Here is a 20,527-nt window from a genome sequence, read left to right on the forward strand (position 1 = left end):
CTTCTTGGTGACCTGGGGGCACGGGTGGCCCAGTCGTCTAAGGCGCCGCGATTCGCTGTGCAGAGTTGCGTTCCTTGGGCACGCCAGAAACCTATGATTGTGGGTTCGAATCCCGGTTCGCCCCGATTATGTTTCTAGGTTTGTCAGCACCATACCCGTGCTCGTGGGTTTTACCGAACTGGTAAACGTCTGAGACCTGCATCACTTCGGGCTTTCCTCCCACATTAAGCTGACACGCCGCGATGTAACTGGAATACTGTTAAAAGTGGCATTAAACCCAACTCACTCACTCACTCACTCTTGGTGACCTGGAAATTACCAAGTCCATCTCAGGCAAAATGGTGGTTGATTTCAAGCAGCGTCCCACATCTGACCATGACTTCGTTGCATCTGACTCCAAGCAATAGCGTGCAGAGAACGTTCTCATCTGGATCCTCACTGGGTTGTGTGTGATCACACATGTAAATATATGTCTTGTGTTCAGCATTGAAAGTTCCTGATGCAAGGCAACCAAGCAGTGCTTTATGTTTGAACTGTGGCATAGTCGAGTGAAACTCCATGCACTATAGCAATACATTGATGAAAACATAGCAACTGTTTTGAGCTGAAATACTAACACGTAGACCCAAGGCATTCTGTGTGCACTCACACAGGGTTCAAGAAGACAGTCTTGTTATTCATTAAAATCCCAATAAAACACAAAGTCTCTCTTGTTGTCTCTGTTGAGAATGTGAAGGGATATGCGACAAGTCACGATGCCTCCTTGTTTATATAAGATATTTCATTTACTGGGAAAACTATTTGATAACCCAACACCCAGCCACTATGTCTTCTGTCTGTCTGTCAAACTTACATCCCATGTGTTGATGCTAAACTTGTCCTGCCACTACTGACGGGTATTGGCTTGACTTCCATATTGCACTTTTATACCATAATGATTCAACATGGGGACACCACCACCACACGCACACCCCCAAAATGAAAAAAAATTGATGTTGCTATGGTCACAACACATGCCTCACAGACACATTAAATACCGGTAGGCAGTTACTCATTATAAACTCATTATACTGGTATTTAAATACATATTTAAAAGTATTTCAGATTGTTCTACACTGGTATTACCCCACACTCCTATTTGCCACTGTGGGGAGATTGTTGGACACACAATTTGATATCACTGAAATAATAGTACACATGACATGTTAAGGATGGCTGAAGAGGTGCATGTTACGTTCCATGCTGCTTCTGACATGTTTCAAAATCAAATTCCATTTTTGTTTGAAGTAACACTGAAAAGCTTTTCAACCCAGACCACTTAAATTAGCTCTTTTTGTTTTCAGGCTATGGGTTCTGGAGGTCTCAGGGTGAAGTACATTCAGACCAACCGCATCTAGGAATGAACTCAAATCAAGATTTTTTCAATCCACATTTGCAAGATATCGTTCAGATTCCGTCATTTGACCAAAGAGGTTCATTAGGTCCAAAAGGGTTAAATATTTCAGGGGAGCAGCGATCTCGGTCCTATCCCTGCCCTCATTGCGGTAAAATGTTCTCAAATTCCAATGGAAGGATGTACCATGTCAAAGCCATCCATGAGAAAGTCAGTCTTTCCTGTATTTGTGGCAAGGTGTACAATTATAGACCTGCCTTGCTCAGACATCAAAAGACTTGTGTGGTGTTTCATTGCAATGACAAAGTGAACTGAAAAAGTGTGAACAGTTTTTTTTACTTTCGGTGTGAGTTCTAGATGGTTCTGATCATTGCTTGAAGAAATGTCTGGGTATTTTTCACAATGCACCACTGGTTGTCAATACACACACTGACTGATAAAGCAATGCGCTTGTTTCGTGCACCCAAATCCACTTTTGTTAGTTCGACTTTATGTAGATACCAGACGCCCATTTATTCATCTCATATGTTGCCTCTGTCACTGACTCTTGCGTGGAATCAAAAGGTTGCCAAATTAAAATCCTTCACCACAGTCATTATTATGAATGATATATTCACTACAGACCTGGCTTTTTGCTGCTTTCAGGTTGCCATGGTTTTGGACCGAGCCAGGCCTATGATCAAGATTACTATCCATACAATGATAACACTCCAACATCCAATGATAGTTTCGTCACAACTAACTCCAACACACAAAGATTCCAACATCCTCACATGACATCCTCTTTGCCTCAAGAACCTTCTGTAGCAACTCCAGCTTTTCCTTGTGCATCGTGTAATAAGGTGTTTGCCAGTGCTGGAGCTAGGCATAATCATGTGTCGGCCATCCACAATAAAGTCAAATTCCAGTGTCTCTGTGGGAAAGTATACATTTATAGGCAAGGCCTGATTAGTCATAAGAAAACATGCCCCTTGTTTGTTGGAACTTGAGATATTTACTCAATCCAGCCTTGTTTACATTTCCAATGCAAGTCAACTATTTTTGAAAGACTGACTCACCACCCCCTCATTGGCTGTGCCTTAACAGGGAAAGTGTAAATAGCAAATCATCAGTCGTCACAGTGTTTTGGCCATGATCAGAAGAATTTGAAACTTTTAAACTTTTGCAACTTAAAAAGGGACTTTGCTCCATGGACTGTGATCCCAAATGTCCTGAAGATGTTTTGAAGTTCGGTAATGATATAGAAGAACGTCCTATCAAGAGTCCTAAAGACTTTGTACCAGCAAAATCACTGTAACATGTTGAGCTTGCGATGCTATGATCAGGTAATCATTATCTGCAAGATTGGCATACAGATTGTTTGCATGGCCAAATGGTTTTGAATTAATTCAATAGGAAAAAACTGAAATCAACTGGAACCTAGTTCTCTTGTCCTTTCAGGAAGTTATGGTGGCTCTGTTGAAGATGAAGATCCTAGGTGGTTCAGTCAAGACACTAACTATGAACAGCAAAAGCTTCTCGATAAGAGTGGTGTTAATATTCCTAACAGACTGACCCCGTCGGCCTCAAGGAACTACCCTTGTGCCCAGTGTGACAAGGTTTTCTCCAGCTATGGGGCCAGATGGCATCACATTGCTGCTATTCATAGGAAGGTTACTTATCATTGTGAATGTGGGAAGGTGTATAGCTACAGACAGAGCTGGCTGCATCATAAACACACTTGTTGCCTACACAAATGAGTGCTTCCAGTCAATACAACACCCACACTTGTTGGGAATCCTGTATTGTAAATGTAAATTATCATTTACGGTGTTGTTATCTCTTACAAATTACCTGAACAAATGACGGTTCATACTTTGTACTGAACTTGGTAACAATGTTGCCTGCTGCAGGAATTGTGTGTGTTTCATACAGACTGACCTTTCATGATTGAAATAAACTGTCGAACTTTGCAGTTTTCAGTTTAGTTGTACTGTTCTGCTACTTACATTTTACTATGGAACCTAAATTTGGGTGGGTGTTCCCATTTGAATGTTAGTGTGAGAACATTAAAACTATTTTCTATTTTTAAAGGTTATTAGGGGAAAACAAAATTACTTTTAGAACATTTTCTTTGTCCTTTCAGGAATCTTTGCTGGCATCTTCCATCAACAGGCTCTTCTGATGCCAAAAGGAAAAAGCCCCTTTTCAGACATGTCTCTTGACAGAAATTTCATTAAGTCTCTCTCAAGAGCAGATCCTTTTTCACCTGCGGCAAACTTCCCCTGTCCTCAGTGTGACAAAGTATTCTCTGGGTCGGGGACCAGATGGCGACATATAGCTGCTAAGCACAAAAATGTTACCTACTCTTGTGTGTGTGGAAAAGTTTACAGCTATGGACACAATTTACTGGCACATCAGAAACTGTGTACTGTTCACCAGACATCCCAATCTCAATAGTACGAATCCCGGTTCGCCCCGATTATGTTTCTAGGTTTGTCAGCACCATACCCGTGATCGTAGGTTTAACCGACGGGGTAAACGTCTGAGACCTGCATCACTTCGGGCTTTCCTCCCACATTAAGCTGACACGCCGTGATATAACTGAAATACTGTTAAAAGTGGCGTTAAACCCAACTCGCTCACACACACCCAATCTCAATAGGCCTCTAGTCCTGCTTTGACTGGCTTCTTTCTTATGGGGCATCTAAATGTGTGTTCTTCATTGACACATGCTGTCCTCATCAATTTTATTGACACATGCTGCACTAATCAATCTCTGTGTTACATAAGGTGGAAGCAGCTGCAACTTATTTTGTTGGAATCATTTGAAGCCAGGTGGGCTTTTGACTTAAATGATGTTGGTGACGGATCAATTTGACTACTTGGTTGTAAACTGGTTGTGAATCATTGTTGGATGTGGACATTTAGGGATATATTGTGCAAAAAGTAGGATCTATGGTCTGATAGTTGTCATGAAAGAGACTTCATTCCTGGTGAAAGTCATCATTCCTAACAACAATGTGTGAAATATGTCCAAGTACTGAGGAAAATAGTATATTTTTACAGTAATGCTTTTCACATAGGAATTTGCATTGTTCAATTTTTTATGGACAAATTGACAAGGGTTTTGTTTATTTGGTTGTTTGTTTACAACAGTGGGAATGATCAAGATGAACTAGAACCTTTGGATGTCTTTTCTTGTGTACCTTTTCAAAAAGTTGTTTATTTAATCTTACTTATTGTTTTATGACAACTTTTAGCAAATGCTATTTGAAAATGCTTTACGAGGAAACACTTTGAGGTTTACTTATAAGGAACATTCGTCAAATATTGCTCTTATTCATTTTAATTTTCCTTGTGAATTTGTGCACATGTGAAGTCATATGTTGTTGATTAACCCCAACTGATCTGACTCTCAAACATTTATCTGAACAACTAAACCAGGTGATAGTTTTCTATCCCATGTTCTTACCAATTCTTACAGTCAGGAGTATTTGTTATAACGAAGCAAAAGTAAATAAATATTGGTTGACTCTCCAATTAAAAAAATATGTCTCGATAGTGACAAAAATCTAATCCTTCAAAGACTAAATAGTTTGCGTGTTACGATACCTTGGTGATCGTGGTTCTTTGATTATTGGTATGTGGCCAATGATTATGACATATCCTTCTACTTTGCGAAAAGTTTGTTTATCTATCCTGATGTTTGGGGGGTGTTTACAGTTCAGTTACTTTGTTATCCTTGAGGTGTTCCATGGTGAATCTTGATCTAAGAACTGGCAGTGACAACAGTTGAGTTTAAGACAACTGATAGACACTTCTTGTGATTGGTGTTGCCCAGATTGTGTTGACTAAAATGATCCATCAATAACCAATAACACTTTCACTTCATACCATTCCAAATTGTTGCTGTTCAGTTGATGTTCGTCATATCTGTTCACCCGCTTCATGCATCTTTATGTTAAAACCTGCGATCAAATACATTTATTTTGAACTAGAACCTATTTTCTTTGTTGTTTCAGGGTTTATTGCTGGTAACAATCAACTTGGTGCTTTAAGGGACTTCAAATTACATCAGATTTCAGGACAAGGGCACATTAGCAGCTTGTTTTTGGATAGAACTCTTAGTGAAATTAAACCGGGACATCCTCAAAAGAATTATCCTTGTGCTTATTGTACCAAAGAGTTCACCAGCTATGGGTCGCGTTGGCGACATATCACTGCCATACATAAAAAGATGACATTTGCATGTGTCTGTGGAAAGACCTACAGCTACAAACACAATTTAATGGTTCATCAGAAATCATGTTCCTTTTGTACTGCATGAAGGAGTAGCTTCTTCGTTTCATTTTTCATCCATTTCCTCCGGCAATCAAAAGTGGACTTTCTTTGTGTTTTCAGGGTGTTTAACAGGCAAGAATGAAAAGGGTCATATGATGGATTACTCATCACAAGTGCGACATTTCCCTAGCGGCCAGAACGTGTTCCCCACCATCTTTGCTAGAAACATGAGTCGCTTCACTGTGCCCACTGTAGGGTCTGTTGTTTCCCCAAGCAAACACTTTGCATGTCCTGAGTGTACAAAGGTGTTTGCCAGTTACGGGGCCAGGTGGCATCATGTGACAGCAATACATAAGAAGGTCACGTTTCCGTGTGTTTGTGGCAAGACGTACCGATACAGACACAATCTCGTTTACCATCAGAAGTCATGTTCCCTCTGGGGGTCGAAGTAGCACTTGTTCGAACATATTTTAACCGTTGAATGGCGGTTTGGTATTTTTGGATCCTCCTTTTTAGAAGAAATCTCCGCCCTACGTTGTTTTTAAGATTTTGGTTTATCGTGAATATAGGGCTGCTTTGAAGGACATTCATGTGCTATTCCTGTTTTAAAAGAGCTTTTTAAGGCTTTTGAATTAAAGGATTGATGAGGGGATGGTTCTCATGTCAGGGCTAACGGACAAAATGATGAGTGATATACTACGTCTGTAGTATTTTGCTTGAGACACTGTAAAATGACTTCGAAAAGGTTGTGTTGATAATGTACTATCAAGAGACAAGATTCAAAGTGTTTGAATGCCAAGTTTCTTGAGTCTCGTAGGCCTGTGCTTCTGAACTATGAAATAAGGATGAATGACTGACTGTTTTTGAAGGCCAAGTTTCTCGAAGTTAACCTGAAAAACAAAAGGTAACAATCATGTATTCCCCAAATATGATATTATTTGTACTGTGAACATCACACATAAGATGAACCGTAACAGAGGTACTGAAGGAGATTGATCTGTGTCTGATGAAACATCTGTCTAAGAGCAGTTTTCTTTGTCCTTTCAGGAGGTTATGGCATCAGTTCTATGAGCAGGTCTGGCCAGCAGGTACATCAGGTGCCACCAGGGAGGGATCACTTTTCAAACTTTAGACCATTTACACGGGGCCGAGCTAATCCCGGATCTTTGACAAAACAGTATCCGTGTCAGCATTGTGAGAAGGTGTTTGCCAGTCCTGGGACTCGGTGGCACCACGTGGCTGCCATACATAAGAAAGTCACTCACAGATGTGTCTGTGGAAAAGTGTACAGCTATCGGTACAATTTGCTGACTCATCAGAGAACTTGTGTTCAGTGTGTAAAACCCTGACCTTTCTTTCACTTCAGACGTGTGTTGCATTATTTCTTGAGCTTTCTCTCCACATTTAGCCTAGTTCTTGAACCCCAGCCTAATGAAATGTGTAGTTTCTGGACAGTGGTGGAATCTTAATGGTTCCCCTACTTCTACTTGACTTGTGAGGTTTTATCAAGAAAAATCTGATGTCAGTACCAGAAGATTAGAGCCTGTTTTTTTGTGATTTCAGGAAATTGTGGTGGCTTTGATGACAATTCTATGAGAATATCACATGATGCAGGCCGACAACAGCAGGCATACAGCATGTACCATAATACCGTTTGGGCTGATGATGCTTCAAGGAACCCAGTTTTGTGTCTTGGTAGTTCATTGCATCACTCCACAACCAGACATTCAGGAGTTGTGCCCAAGCAGTTTCCTTGTCCTGAATGTGACAAATCGTTTGCAAATTATGGATCTAGATGGCATCATATAGCTGCTATCCATCGTAAGGTTACCCACCAGTGTGTATGTGGGAAGATATATCATTATAAGCACAGCCTTCTGTTTCATCAGAGATCTTGTCCACATTGTGTTAATTCCTGAAGAATGTCTCATTAATGTTGTATTCTAAGCTCTTGGGTCAAATGTCTGTAGGGGTCGTGTTCACATCGTGTTACGACCTTAAGAAAGTCATCATTGAACTTTTAATTTGTTGCATTCTAAGACACATGGCTCAAACATAATCAGAGGTCTTTTCCACAGTGTGTCAATTCCTAACGCATCCATCTCATGCATCACTGTAGAACTTGATTAATGTGTTATATTCTGAAGCACTGAAAACAATTTCCTTGCACTTTAAGGCTCAAATGTCATAAGCGATCTTGTTCAAACTGTTTTCGTCTCTGAACCTCTTTTCTCTAACATCATCAAAGGACTTGTCGACTGCCACATGCTCTAAGGCTTGTTAATATGTGGTATTCTACACATCACCAGAACTCCTGTCTAAACCATACCATGCTCTGATACACCCAACATCATTCCATTGTGTCATTGGTATATCATCTGAAACATGAAATTCTTTGCTCTCATCCGTTACCATTGAAAAGTGAACCATTACTTTACAGATGGATTAGAACAAAGTCTTCTTTATTCTTTCAGGAAAATATGCTGTGGATACTGCAGTTAGGCATTTGAGTCATTTCCGTCATCCTGGACAGGATCAGTTTTCCGTTTGTTACCCTGGTAGACCATTTAAAGATGGCAGTGCTAGATCAGTGGGAGGCACGGCCTCCAAGCAGTACCCATGTCCACAGTGTGACAAAGTCTTTGCAAATTATGGCTCCCGATGGCACCACATTTCTGCAATACACAAGAAAGTCACTTACTCGTGTGTGTGTGGAAAAGTTTACAGTTATCGTTACAACCTTCTTACCCATCAGAGAACCTGTGTTCTTTGCAGCAGGTCTTGATGTACTGTCTCGAGTGTTAAGCTGGACTAGAACAAGGTTTTCTTTGTGCTTGCAGGAACATTTGCTGTCGGTGGCATTCAACGTGTTCACCAAGTTCATCCAATTCCCACAGGACAAGCTCAGTTTTCATCCATGTATAGAAATAAACCATTATATTCTGGCAGCTCTCGAACAAACACAAGAGGCACACCCAAACTGTTTCCCTGTCAGGAGTGTGACAAAGTGTTTACTAACTATGGTTCAAGGTGGCATCACATAACAGCAATACATAAGAAAATTACCTTTTCCTGTGTTTGTGGAAAGTTTTACAGTTATAAGCACAATCTGCTGTCTCATCAGAGATCCTGTATACAGTGTTACAAACAATGATAATAGGAGTTTCTCTGTGACGACTTCCATGTCAGGAAAGTGGTATGAAGGCTTCTTCAGTGGACAAATTTGTTCAGGTTCCACAACATTCTGGGATGTACCCAATAATACTGTATGGTCAGCCTTGCCTAGAGTTAGTTCGATATTCAAAGATGAGGGTATTTTGTTTCCAAGATATTTCAATTTTTGTGGGTATGTGAGAGAATGTTTTTGTGGACTCCCTAGAACACTATCTTCTTTGTTGTTTCAGGCGGATTTTGTCATGGTGATATGACCTTTCAACAAGGTCATCAATTCCTAAAAGGACCAGATGAGCTCCTCAGCTTGTTTTCTCATAGACTCCCTCTCACCAGTAGGCTTGCAAATCCTCCTCCAGCAGAGACAAAACAGTTTCCTTGCCCACAGTGCACTAAGGTCTTCAATAACCATGGTTCCCGATGGCATCACATAGCAGCTATACATAAGAAGATTACCTTCACATGCTCATGTGGGAAGGTCTATAGCTACAAGCACAATCTTTTGTCCCACCAAAGATCTTGTTCTGCCTGTGTGAAGTTGTAACATTCTGGCTGAGGTCATGAAGGGTGAAACAATTCTGGTTGAGTTCATTAAGGGAGAAACAATTCTGGTTTGAAAGTTCAAAGGTCTGTGATTTCATGGAGATACTCTTGAGCTTGTTTTGAGTTGATGGAGTGCCAAATGAGTATGGTTCCGTTCACAATGAACTGTTTAATTCACGTAGACAGATTGACCTGGCTGAGATTGTTTACACTGACTACAGAATCTGCTCATGTTTATGGCACTTGGTGACTATAGATACCGTTCCTTTTGTGGTACTCCGATGTCTGTGATCATGCAGTTGCTATGAATGGAATCTGGATTCATTCACAGATATTCCCTGCTTTTCTACCTCAGTAATAATCAAACTGTTCAAGATGTCTGCATCTCTTGTTCTGATGAACTAGAACCAAGTTTTCTTTATGTTTTCAGGAAAATATGATGGCTCTGATGTCGGAGATTTGAGCACATTTTGGCAAGAGGCCCATCATATGCCGAACTTGCAGTTGGCCAATTTTGGAAATCGATACTATCAGACTCATACTGGTTCCAAATCACCTTCCAAATTTTTTCCATGTTCACAGTGTGAAAAGGTGTTTGCTAACAAAGGATCGCGGTGGCATCATGTTACAGCAATTCATAAAAAGATGACGTTTGAATGTCCTTGTGGAAAGTCCTATAGCTACAAACACAATTTATTGGCCCACCAAAGGTCGTGTTACGCCTGTGCAAATGTGTGACCAGAAATTCCTCACAGCACCTGAGAAGAGTTTTGTTGAATACATTGACCTCTTGATTCATTCACACACATCCCAACTGCTCTACCTCAGTACTAATCAATCTGTTCAAGATGTCTGCATCTCTTGTTCTGATGAACTAGAACCAAGTTTTCTTTATTTTTTCAGGAAAATATGATGGCTCTGATGTCGGAGATTTGAACACATTTTGGCAAGAGGCCCATCATATGCCGAACTTGCAGTTAGCCAGTGTTGGGAATAGATATTATCATTCTAGTTCCAAATCACCTTCCAAACTCTTTCCATGTTCACAGTGTGAAAAAGTGTTTGCTAACAAAGGATCGCGGTGGCATCATGTCACTGCTATTCATAAAAAGATAACATTTGAATGTGTCTGTGGAAAGTCCTATAGCTACAAACATGGTCTATTGTTTCATCAGCGAACATGCTGTATTTCTCAGGGACAAGCAAAGTAGGTATCAAGTTACACAACCATGCTGCAGTTCCATTTCAGCAGGATAGGTAGGGTTCAGTCGGTACACTTATCATTATGACATGAAAATGTTGGTTCCTTTTTCTATCCCACTTCTGAGTTTTGTGTTTAGTCCAAATCAGGTACTGACATAGCTACCATGTAAGCATCTGGACAGTGTATTAGCCAAACAGTGTCGTTCATTTGAATAAGAACAGGGTTTTCTTTGTGATTTCAGATAGTTTCGGTGGCAGTGGTCAAGCTGGTGATTTGAACATCTTTCATCCAGGCCGTGTTAGCGGGTTTCCTCAGTTATATGTTAGGCCAAGGGTTGTCGATGCTGTCAAATCTTTTCCATGTTTTGAGTGCAATAAAGTATTTGCAAGTCGTGGATCTAGATATAATCACATTGCTGCTAAACACAAGAATGTGATCTATTCATGTGTTTGTGGCAAAGAATTCAGCTACAAACACCATCTTTTGTCTCATCAGAAAACATGTGTGGATTGCCCAAATTCTTAGGAAATGGCCTGCTGCCCTGAAGAGTGACTTGTTTGGAGGTTCTTATTTCTGAGAAAAGGTTCATATTTGTTTGGTGAAGCTGGTGATTTGAACACTTTTACTGTTTCCAAATCACCCTCGTAACCCTTTCCATGTTCACCCTGTAAAACAGTATTAGCTTATGGAGAATCATAGTGGCATCATGTTTACTGCAGTTCTTAAAAAGATAATCTTTGAAAGTGTCTGTGGAAAATTGTATGGCTACAAACATGGTCTATTGTTTCATCAGCAGACATGCTATATTTCTCAGGGACAAACAAAGTAGCTGTCAAGCAAGACTGTCATGCGATCATGTTCCAGTTCCATTTCAGCAGGTTAGGTAGGGTTCAATCGATCATTATAACATGAAAGTTTGGGTTCCATTAATCGATCCCACCTTGAATAAGAACAGGGTTTTCTTTGTGATTTCAGATAGTTTCGGTGGCAGTGGTCAAGCTGGTGATTTGAACATCTTTCATCCAGGCCGTGTTAGCGGGTTTCCTCAGTTTTATGTTAGGCCAAGGGTTGTCGATGCTGTCAAATCTTTTCCATGTTTTGAGTGCAATAAAGTATTTGCAAGTCATGGATCTAGATGGAATCACATAGCTGCAAAGCACAAGAAAGTGACCTATCCGTGTGTTTGTGGCAAAGAGTTCAGCTATAAACACCATCTTTTATCTCATCAGAAAACGTGTGTTGATTGCCCAAAGTATTAGAAAGTGGCCTGAAGCTCGAAGAGTTACTTTGTTTGGGGTTTGTTGTTGTTTTTTCAGAGCAAGACCCAGTTTTGTTTGTTAAAGAGATTGCTGATTATGATAAGGAACAGTGTTAATTTCGTTAATTTTAGTGGACATGGTGATCTCATAAGTTTGGTGGCCCTGTTTGAGTTTGGTTGTCTGAAATAGTATTTGGAAGGGTGAGAACATAAGAAAATCATATCATGACTTGTTCAACTAATAAGTTATAGATACATTCTCGAAGTGACAGTCCTGGACTGTGGATATTCAGACTGTTTGTAGATCTTTTCCAGAAGGAAACTTTCTTTCTGGTACGGACACGGCGTTGTAGGAGATTGCCCTGTACCATTAAAACATTTGGATTCTTGTAGGGGACTTGGATGTCTACAAATTGAAAAAGTTGAAAGAATGATGTTGGATGATAAATAAGATCTCCCCCTCGTGTCTTTTGATATCAAATATATCAACTGGTGTTGATATATTTGATATCAAAAGACACTCGTGTGAGATTCTCTATTTAGGCTGATGTTGTTCAGTGCCCAATAAGCAAACTTGTCATCTACCATACATTGCCATTGTTTGTTATTTTGATTTCCGTGAAGATCCGGGGTAGAATAGATCTTCAGCAACCCATGTTTGATGTATTAGGCGACTGCTTGTCGTAAGTGGCGACTAACAGGATCGGGTAGTTGGGCTCACTGACATGGTTAATGCATGTTATCGTATCCCAATTGCGTGGACCAGTACTCATGATATTAATCACTGGATTGTCTGGTCCAGACTTGATTATTTACAGACCGCCGTCATATAGCTGGAATACTGCTGAGTGCGGCGCTAAACAAACAAATCTTAGTTAATAAGTGACATGTAAAAATCATGTTCTTTGTGACCTGCCAATTGTGTATTATTTTCCGTGGAAACAATTACAATATTTAGAAAGTCCTGCAAACAGATGACTTGTAAATAAGAATTGTCTGTTGATGAAGGAGCTGACAGACTCATACAGAGCTGATCAGCAGATTTCATGTTGATTTTTGTAGTACATGTCATGTTTGTTTAATAATAAAACATTAACAATAAAACATTTGTTATTTCTGTATCTTTTCCTTACATACTATGTCCTCCAGTGGTCAGAATGTGCTCGGATCTGAGCAGAGATTGTGGAGTTTCAAGTTACAAAATGACATTCCATTAACAGACTCAGTGCTGGTCCTCATGCAAAGGGGCCCTGGGATGGTGTGTCTTAAGACCGATAACAGAGATCATATTACCAAGCAAAAAACACTGTGAAACAAAGTATACATGGGAGATGGATGGGCAAATGTTAACAGTTGCTGGATAACAAGTTTGGTGTGCACTATGAGATCCCCAACAAGGAGTGAGTTCGTGGTAAGAAGCTGACTTCGCCCCGATTATGTTTCTAGGCTTGTCAGCACCATACCCGTGCTCGTGGGTTTCACCGAAGTGGTAAACGTCTGGGACCTTCATCACTTCGGGCTTTCCTCCCACATTAAGCTGACACGCTGCTATATAACTGGAATACTGTTACAAGCGGCGTTAAACCCAACTCACTCACTCACTCACTCACTCACTCACTCCACACAGATCAGGAGGTGGGCACCACTTCTCATATCCAGCCAGTCCACATCTGGATACTGACTTACCCAGCTTGTTAGCTTCAGGATAGTGTAGAAGCCAAACAGGTGTTGTTCATTTGAATAAGAACAGGGTTTTCTTTGTTATTTCAGATAGTTTCGGTGGCAGTGGTCAAGCTGGTGATTTGAACATCTTTCATCCAGACCGTGTCAGCGGGTTTCCTCAGTTTTATGTTAGGCCAAGGTTTGCCAAAACTTTTCCGTGTTTTGAGTGCAATAAAGTATTTGCAAGTCATGGATCCAGATACAATCACATAGCTGCTAAGCACAAGAATGTGATCTATTCATGTGTTTGTGGCAAAGAGTTCAGCTATAAACACCATCTTTTGTCTCATCAGAAAACATGTGTGGATTGCCCAAAGTATTAGAAAGTGGCCTGCTGCCCTGAAGAGTGACTTGTTGAGAGGTTGTTATTTCTGAGAAAGGTTCATATTTATTTGGTGAAGCTGGTGATTTGAACATTTTAACTGTTTCCAAACCACCTTCCAACAAAAGTGTTTGCGAATAGTCTGGATTTCCCAAAGTATTAGAAGATGACCTGCTCCCCTGAAAGTTCATTGTTTTGAGTTCATTTCTTCTGAGAAAGGTGTAGTTATGATCAATAGATACTTGATCAAGATTTGGAACAGATCTAAGTTCATTCAGTCTTGGTGGGCATGGTGATCTCATAAGTTTGGTGGCACTGTTTGAGTTTGGTTATTTGAAATAGTATTTGGAAGGATGAGAACACAAGTATATCATATCATGACTTGTTCAACTAATAAGTAATAGATACATTCTTCTGCCTGGAACTGACAGTCATGGGCACCGTTCCACGAAGCGATCTTAGCGCTACGACTATCGTAAGCCAGTGTTAATGTATGGGAGTTACGATCACCTTAGCGGTAAGATTGCTTTGTGGAACAGGGCTCTGGACTGTGGATATTCAGACTGTTTGTAGATCTTTCCGGAAGGAAACTTTCTTTCTGGTATGGACGCGGCGTTGTAGGAGATTGCCCTGTACCATTAAAACATTTGGATTCTTATAGGGGACTTTGATTTAGGCTGATGTTATTCAGTGCCCAATAAGCAAACTTGTCATTTACCATACATTTCCATTGTTTGTTATGTTGATAAATGACACGTGTAAATCATGTTCTTTGTGACATGCCAATTATGTATTGTTTTCTTTGGTCACAATTAAGATATTTAGAAAGTAGTCATGGAAACGGATGATCTGTAAATAAGAAGTGTTGATGAAAGAGCTGATTCAGTGGTGATCAACAGAGTATATTTAATAAAAGAAATATTAATAATAAACAGTTTTGTTATTTCTGTATCTCTCCTTACGTGGGATTTGTGATGTGCAAACATTAATTGCTGGATGAAAGGTTTGACTTGCATCAAGGGATTCTCACGACCACAGATGGAGACCGTGAAATTTGCGAGAGATGGCCTACCCTTACTCGTGGACTTTCATGCTTCTAGGGGCAGTCGGGTAGCCTTGTGGTTAAAGTGTTCGCTTGTCATGCCGAAGACCCGGGTTCGATTCCCGACATGGGTACAATGTGTGAAGCCCATTTCTGGTGTCCCCCGCCGTGATATTGCTGGAATATTGCTAAAAGCGGCTTAAAACCATACTCACACCCTCATGATTCTTAATCATTCATATGGATACATATGTCATAACTGCAATATCTTGGGGTTTTTTAAAGTCATATTTGTTGTAGTTTGACTTATATGTCAACACATTGTTTTTGTAATCAAAATAGCTGCATCGCATGAAACCTCAGTGACTATTTCATACATTAAAAGTATCTGACAATATACCAAATTGCTACTGAATAACCCTGGTTATGTTTATTGATATGTTAAATATAAATATAGTAAGCCCTGCAATTAAAATAACGTGACATCAGAATATATTTTTTATTTAAATCGTTTGTTATCTCTTTTTAGTCCACCTGAAGCGATTTAATGTCGCACATCAGGAGGTAGACACCACTGGTCATATGCAGTCATTCTACATATCATTTTGGAAAAAAGGTTTATATAAAACAGATTTTGGGTGTGAGGAATAGAGGACCCTTGAAAGAAGTTTTCCTCTACAGTATCGTACACAAGTATGCCCCTAAATATTATTGAACACGGATTTGACGAGTCACATTCATTATTAAGTTCATCAAACAGGGCACGCTCTTGCCTGAATGCGTCAGTATGGCTTTGAATTTCCGCAACATATTTAGACTGATTCTGCGGAAGTGAAATACGACAAACAATTCGAACTGCCTCCTTCTGTGTATGTCATTCCTCTGAGAATGCAGTAATTTTCTTTGTGAGGAACCTAGAATTTGATCATTACAGTGGAATGAGAACATTTCTCTTTGTCCTTTCAGATGGTTTGGGCAGCTACGTTCATCCCAATCAATTTGACCTACACCCTTACAACCTTCCAGTACACCAAGATCAGTTTTCTGATTTGTACTCTGATAGGAACATAGCTCGATCACAACAAAGTGGTGGACTTGGCCCAGGAGGCTTCCCCTGTCAGGAGTGTAGCAAAGTGTTCTCTAGTCACGGGGCAAGGTGGCATCACATTGCCGCTATACATAAGAAGGTTACCTACACTTGTGTCTGTGGGAAGGTGTATACATACAGGCAAAACTTACTGCATCATCGCAAGTGTTGTACCCTATATCTTGAGTCATAGTCCACAAATGGCTAGGGAGTGATCTGTGGTCATTTTAACCAACAGAAATCATGCTGTCTCTCATTGCTGTCTTCCATTGTTTATGGTACTGTTGTAGTTTGCCTCTCTCTTGTGAGGTGGCCCATCTTGTAAAGTGCAGCAATTGTTTTGTGAAGAGTTCCGGAAACCGAAGATCGTGCATTCAAATCCGATATCACTTTGATTATGTTTCTAGGTATGTCAGCACCATACCCATGCTCATGGGTTTCACCAAAGTGGTAAACGTGCGAGACCTGGTTATCAAATTGAGATGTGAAACTGATCTAGGCAATGTTAAACCAAACTCCCTCACTCGCTCTTTTGTTACCTGCATATGCTACAGGTTGTACCTACCCTTCCTCACTGACTTTCATGAGTCTAGGGGCAGTCGGGTAGCCTTGTGGTTAAAGCGTTTGCTTGTCACTCCGAAGACCCAGGTTCGATTCCCGACATGGGTACAATGTGTGAAGCCCATTTCTGGTGTCCCCTGCCGTGATATTGCTGGAATATTGCGAAAGCTGTGTAAATCCATACTCACTGACTACAGGTACGGACATTATCAAACCTTGTGGGGATCCCAGGTTAAATCAGATATCCACCTGTCATTCAAGGTGACAGCATAGAACAGATTGGCAGGCTCAGGAACTCTGTTAAATGCTTACCAAGATGGCTTGGGATGTTGCTCAAAGTGATTTGCACCTGCGGACTTGATTATAAATATGTTGGGGTTGTTTTGAAGCTGGACATCAAACAACAAACAAACATGGTGTGATGTGAATCAGATTTATTCATTAGGGAAGAGTGACCAATGTGTTCTGAGGTCCTGCCTGCTCTGCTATGTCGCTTTAGGCATTCAACCTTCTTTAAACCGACACTGCGACATGACTGACATACTGACAAAAACAGCTTCATTCATCAGAACAGTTTGCTACCTGCAGATATTTACTGCATTTAGATCACATGTGAAGTAACTGACCCGAAAAAAGCTTCTGTAGTTTTGGTTTCAGAAAATGTTTTCAGTTCAGACAGAAGTGACTCTGGAATGTGTCACTTAATGTGTGTTACTGTTATGAGAGAAAATCATTTGCCCCTTCTAACCCCATTCTTGAAGACTTTTCTTGACACTTAACAAATGAAAAAAGAAATCTTTGTTCTTTCAGGTGATTTTGGCGGCTACAATGAAGTCTTTGCTCAGACCCCAATACCCTTACATTTCAAGGGTTCTGCAAAACAAGATCAGTACTCCTCCTTATATTCAACCAGTAGACAAAACCCTGGCCAGCCAATGGGAAGTTTCCCATGTTCGGAGTGTGAGAAAGTGTTTGCCAGTCATGGAGCTAGATGGCATCACATAGCTGCCAAGCACAAGCAGGTGACCTACTCCTGTGTCTGTGGGAAGGTGTATCGTTACAGGCAGAGTCTCCTTCACCACAGACAATCCTGCTCTGTGTATACAAGGCTCTGATACCATCCGGCTGTGTGTATGCAAGGCTCTGATACAATCCTGCACTGTGTATGCAAGGCTCTGACACGATCTTGCTCTGTGTATGCAAGGCTCTGATACCATCCGGCTATGTGCATACAAGGCTCTAATACCATGCTGCTCCGTGTATGCAAGGCTCTATTACCATCCTGCTGTGTGTATGCAAGGTTCTGATACCATCCTGCTCTGTGTATGCAAGGCTCTGACACGATTCAGCTGTGTGTATGCAAGGCTCTGACATGATCCTGCTGTGTGTATGCAAGGCTCTGACACGATCCCGCTGTGTGTATGCAAGGCTCTGATACCATCCTGCTCTGTGTATGCAAGGCTCTGACACAATCCTGCTCCGTGTTTGCAAGGCTCTGACACGATCCTGCTCTGTGTATGCAAGGCTCTGACACGATCTTGCTCTGTGTATGCAAGGCTCTGATACATTCTTGGTCCATGTATGCAAGGTTCTGACAATTGTGTTCAGGATAATCAATCTCTGTAGTTTCAAGATTTATGATGTGTACTTCATCCAAACTATAGCAAAGACTACACAAGACCACTGTGTCAAAGGAAGAAGCCACTTCAGCAGTGACTAGGAACTTCAGAAAATGGGGCACTGGGGATGCTAAGTGGTGACTTGTTACACCAAAGACCAGGGTACAATTTCCCACATTGGTGCATCATGTGAAACATATTCTTGGACAAATTGCGTGGATCAATGCTCATGATATCAATCACTGGATTGTCTGGTCCAGACTCGATTATTTACAGATCACTGTCATATAGCTGGAATATTGCTGAGTGCTGCGTAAAACAACAAACCAACCAACATATTCATGGTGACCTAAGCTGGCATAGTGCTGAATTTTCAAGCCATGTAAAACCCTTTTAGTAATAAAATAAATCTTTGAACAAATATTTACTGTTGCTGTTCTGTGTCTATTGTTTCCTGGACTGAAGGCTGCATAACAGCCTGTAGGATTGTGAACATTGATGAAGCTGTTGTGATGAATAGGCCGTCTGCAACTGTAGGACTTACTCAAAACGGACCATCTGAACTGTGTCTCATAACACTGAGTGTATTTCCAAAACAGGAGTGAGTTGGGTTTACCGCCGCTTTTAACAGCATTCCAGTTATATGACGGCGTGTCAGCTTGATGTAGGAGGAAAGCCCAAAGTGGTGCAAGTCTCAGACGTTTACCACTTCGGTGAAACCCACGGGCACAGGCATGGTGCTGACAAACCTAGAAACATAATCAGGGCGAACTTGGATTCGAACCCACTTAAATTTCAAACCCAGTTAACTTTCAGTATATATATAAAAAAAAATTAAACCAAACATGTATCCCTGAAAAACACCTCTGCAATTTGATGCAAAGTGGCTTGGACCCAAACCTGATTGGCAGTTTTTATTGAAATGATAATGGTCTGTATTAGAGAATTATTTCTTGTTGCTTTCAGGTTTTCAAGGTGTGAACTGCAACTTTGCCCCTGTTAGATACTATGACTCCGTCAAAGGAAGGAGTGTGGACATGGGCACCTCAGCATATGCGTACAATGTGTCCAACCCTGAGGCTGCTGTTGGCGCCTATCCTTGCCCTCACTGTGATAAGTCATTTGCTAGCTATGGTGCTCGATGGAACCATGTCGGGGCGGTTCATGAGAAGAAAAGCTACACTTGTGTTTGTGGGAAGATCTATCTGTATAGCCATAATTTGAAAAGGCATAAAAAGACATGTTCAGTGTTTGCATCAACAATTTGATAATCCATGAACTGTGGTGATTGTTAGTTCATTTTCAATTTCAGTGATGTTTTTTACTTACAAAGTACAGTGCATTACAGTGCAATGATTCTGCATTGACAGAAGTACTTGGGTAGAACAGGGTTTCATTCCCAACAAGGTTACAATGTATAAAGCCTATTTCTGGTGGCCACCTGCTGTGATATGTCTGGAATACACCTGGGCTCTCACTCACTCACTCAACGCTGCTGGCTGAATGGCTTGACCTCAAGAAATAGATGCAAGCAAAAGTCAATTTAGTAATTTGTCATACACTGTAATTCAAAGGTATTCTTATGGTGTTGTTTCAGTTTCAAACTGATGAGTTGATCATGAATTCCCTGAATGATTATGTTCAAAATCAGTTCTCTGTTGTGCAGGACCTTAAGATAGAATGTGACATTTATGTCAGTCTGATAAAAGACAAAGTTTCAAGGCCGGTTGATGTTGCACGCTTTCCTTGGGGACATGTTTGTGTTACAGAGTAAAGTAAAAGATCCTTTTGGAATATTGCTGGTAAATTTGTTATTTATTTGAAGGGAACAGAAAAAAACCTTTAAAAATTATAATTTTTATTCTCAGTCGTATTCAAGAGCAAATATTTTCAAACCAATAAAATATGGTGATTGGCTGAATCTCTTTGTGTCACTGTACTGTCAGCGAATCCAGATTCTGCTCTGGTTACAAAGAGCAGTACCATCAGTTGCTAATCTGTCAATGAAGGTATCGGTTCGTTCACTTGATTCAGGAAAGATGGTATGGTTGTAATGTCTCTCCTGGTGTTGTATTTTTCTGCTTTTGTTTCTTTATCACAGTTTTTGGTTCTCAGATTTGTTACATGATTCATGCTTTGTTGTGATTGTGAAGATGATGAGCTAAAAGAACCAAACTAGAGCAAACTTTTATTTGGTTTCAGATTACCCTATTCGTGACACCATTCTTGGATTTGACGATCCTAACCCTTTCCCCCGAGGAGACGTTCATGCCATTCTCACCGATCAGAATCAGTTCTTGAACTTGATGTCCCCTAGAGGTTCATTCTGCCCCACCCGAGCA

The 20,527-nt window shown here is 40.6% G+C and overlaps 1 protein-coding gene across 17 annotated transcripts in view; it reads left to right on the forward strand.

Moving 5' to 3' along the window:
- Window positions 1-20,527, forward strand: part of LOC139447268 (uncharacterized) — a 97,629-nt gene that overhangs the window by 15,618 nt on the left and 61,484 nt on the right. Inside the window, exon 3 of one of the 17 annotated variants that reach the window (XM_071228564.1) lies at window positions 9,801-10,908. The exons of 9 other annotated variants lie outside the window; for them this stretch is intronic. In XM_071228564.1, coding sequence (XP_071084665.1) covers window positions 9,801-10,108 — 308 coding nt within the window. In that variant the 3' untranslated portion in view covers window positions 10,109-10,908. 7 more of the 17 variants (XM_071228561.1, XM_071228560.1, XM_071228562.1 and 4 more) reach the window with 7 other exon arrangements.

This window comes from Haliotis cracherodii, unplaced genomic scaffold (genome assembly GCF_022045235.1).
Source record: "Haliotis cracherodii isolate W230 unplaced genomic scaffold, xgHalCrac1.p SCAF_7, whole genome shotgun sequence".
Taxonomy (NCBI): domain Eukaryota; kingdom Metazoa; phylum Mollusca; class Gastropoda; order Lepetellida; family Haliotidae; genus Haliotis; species Haliotis cracherodii.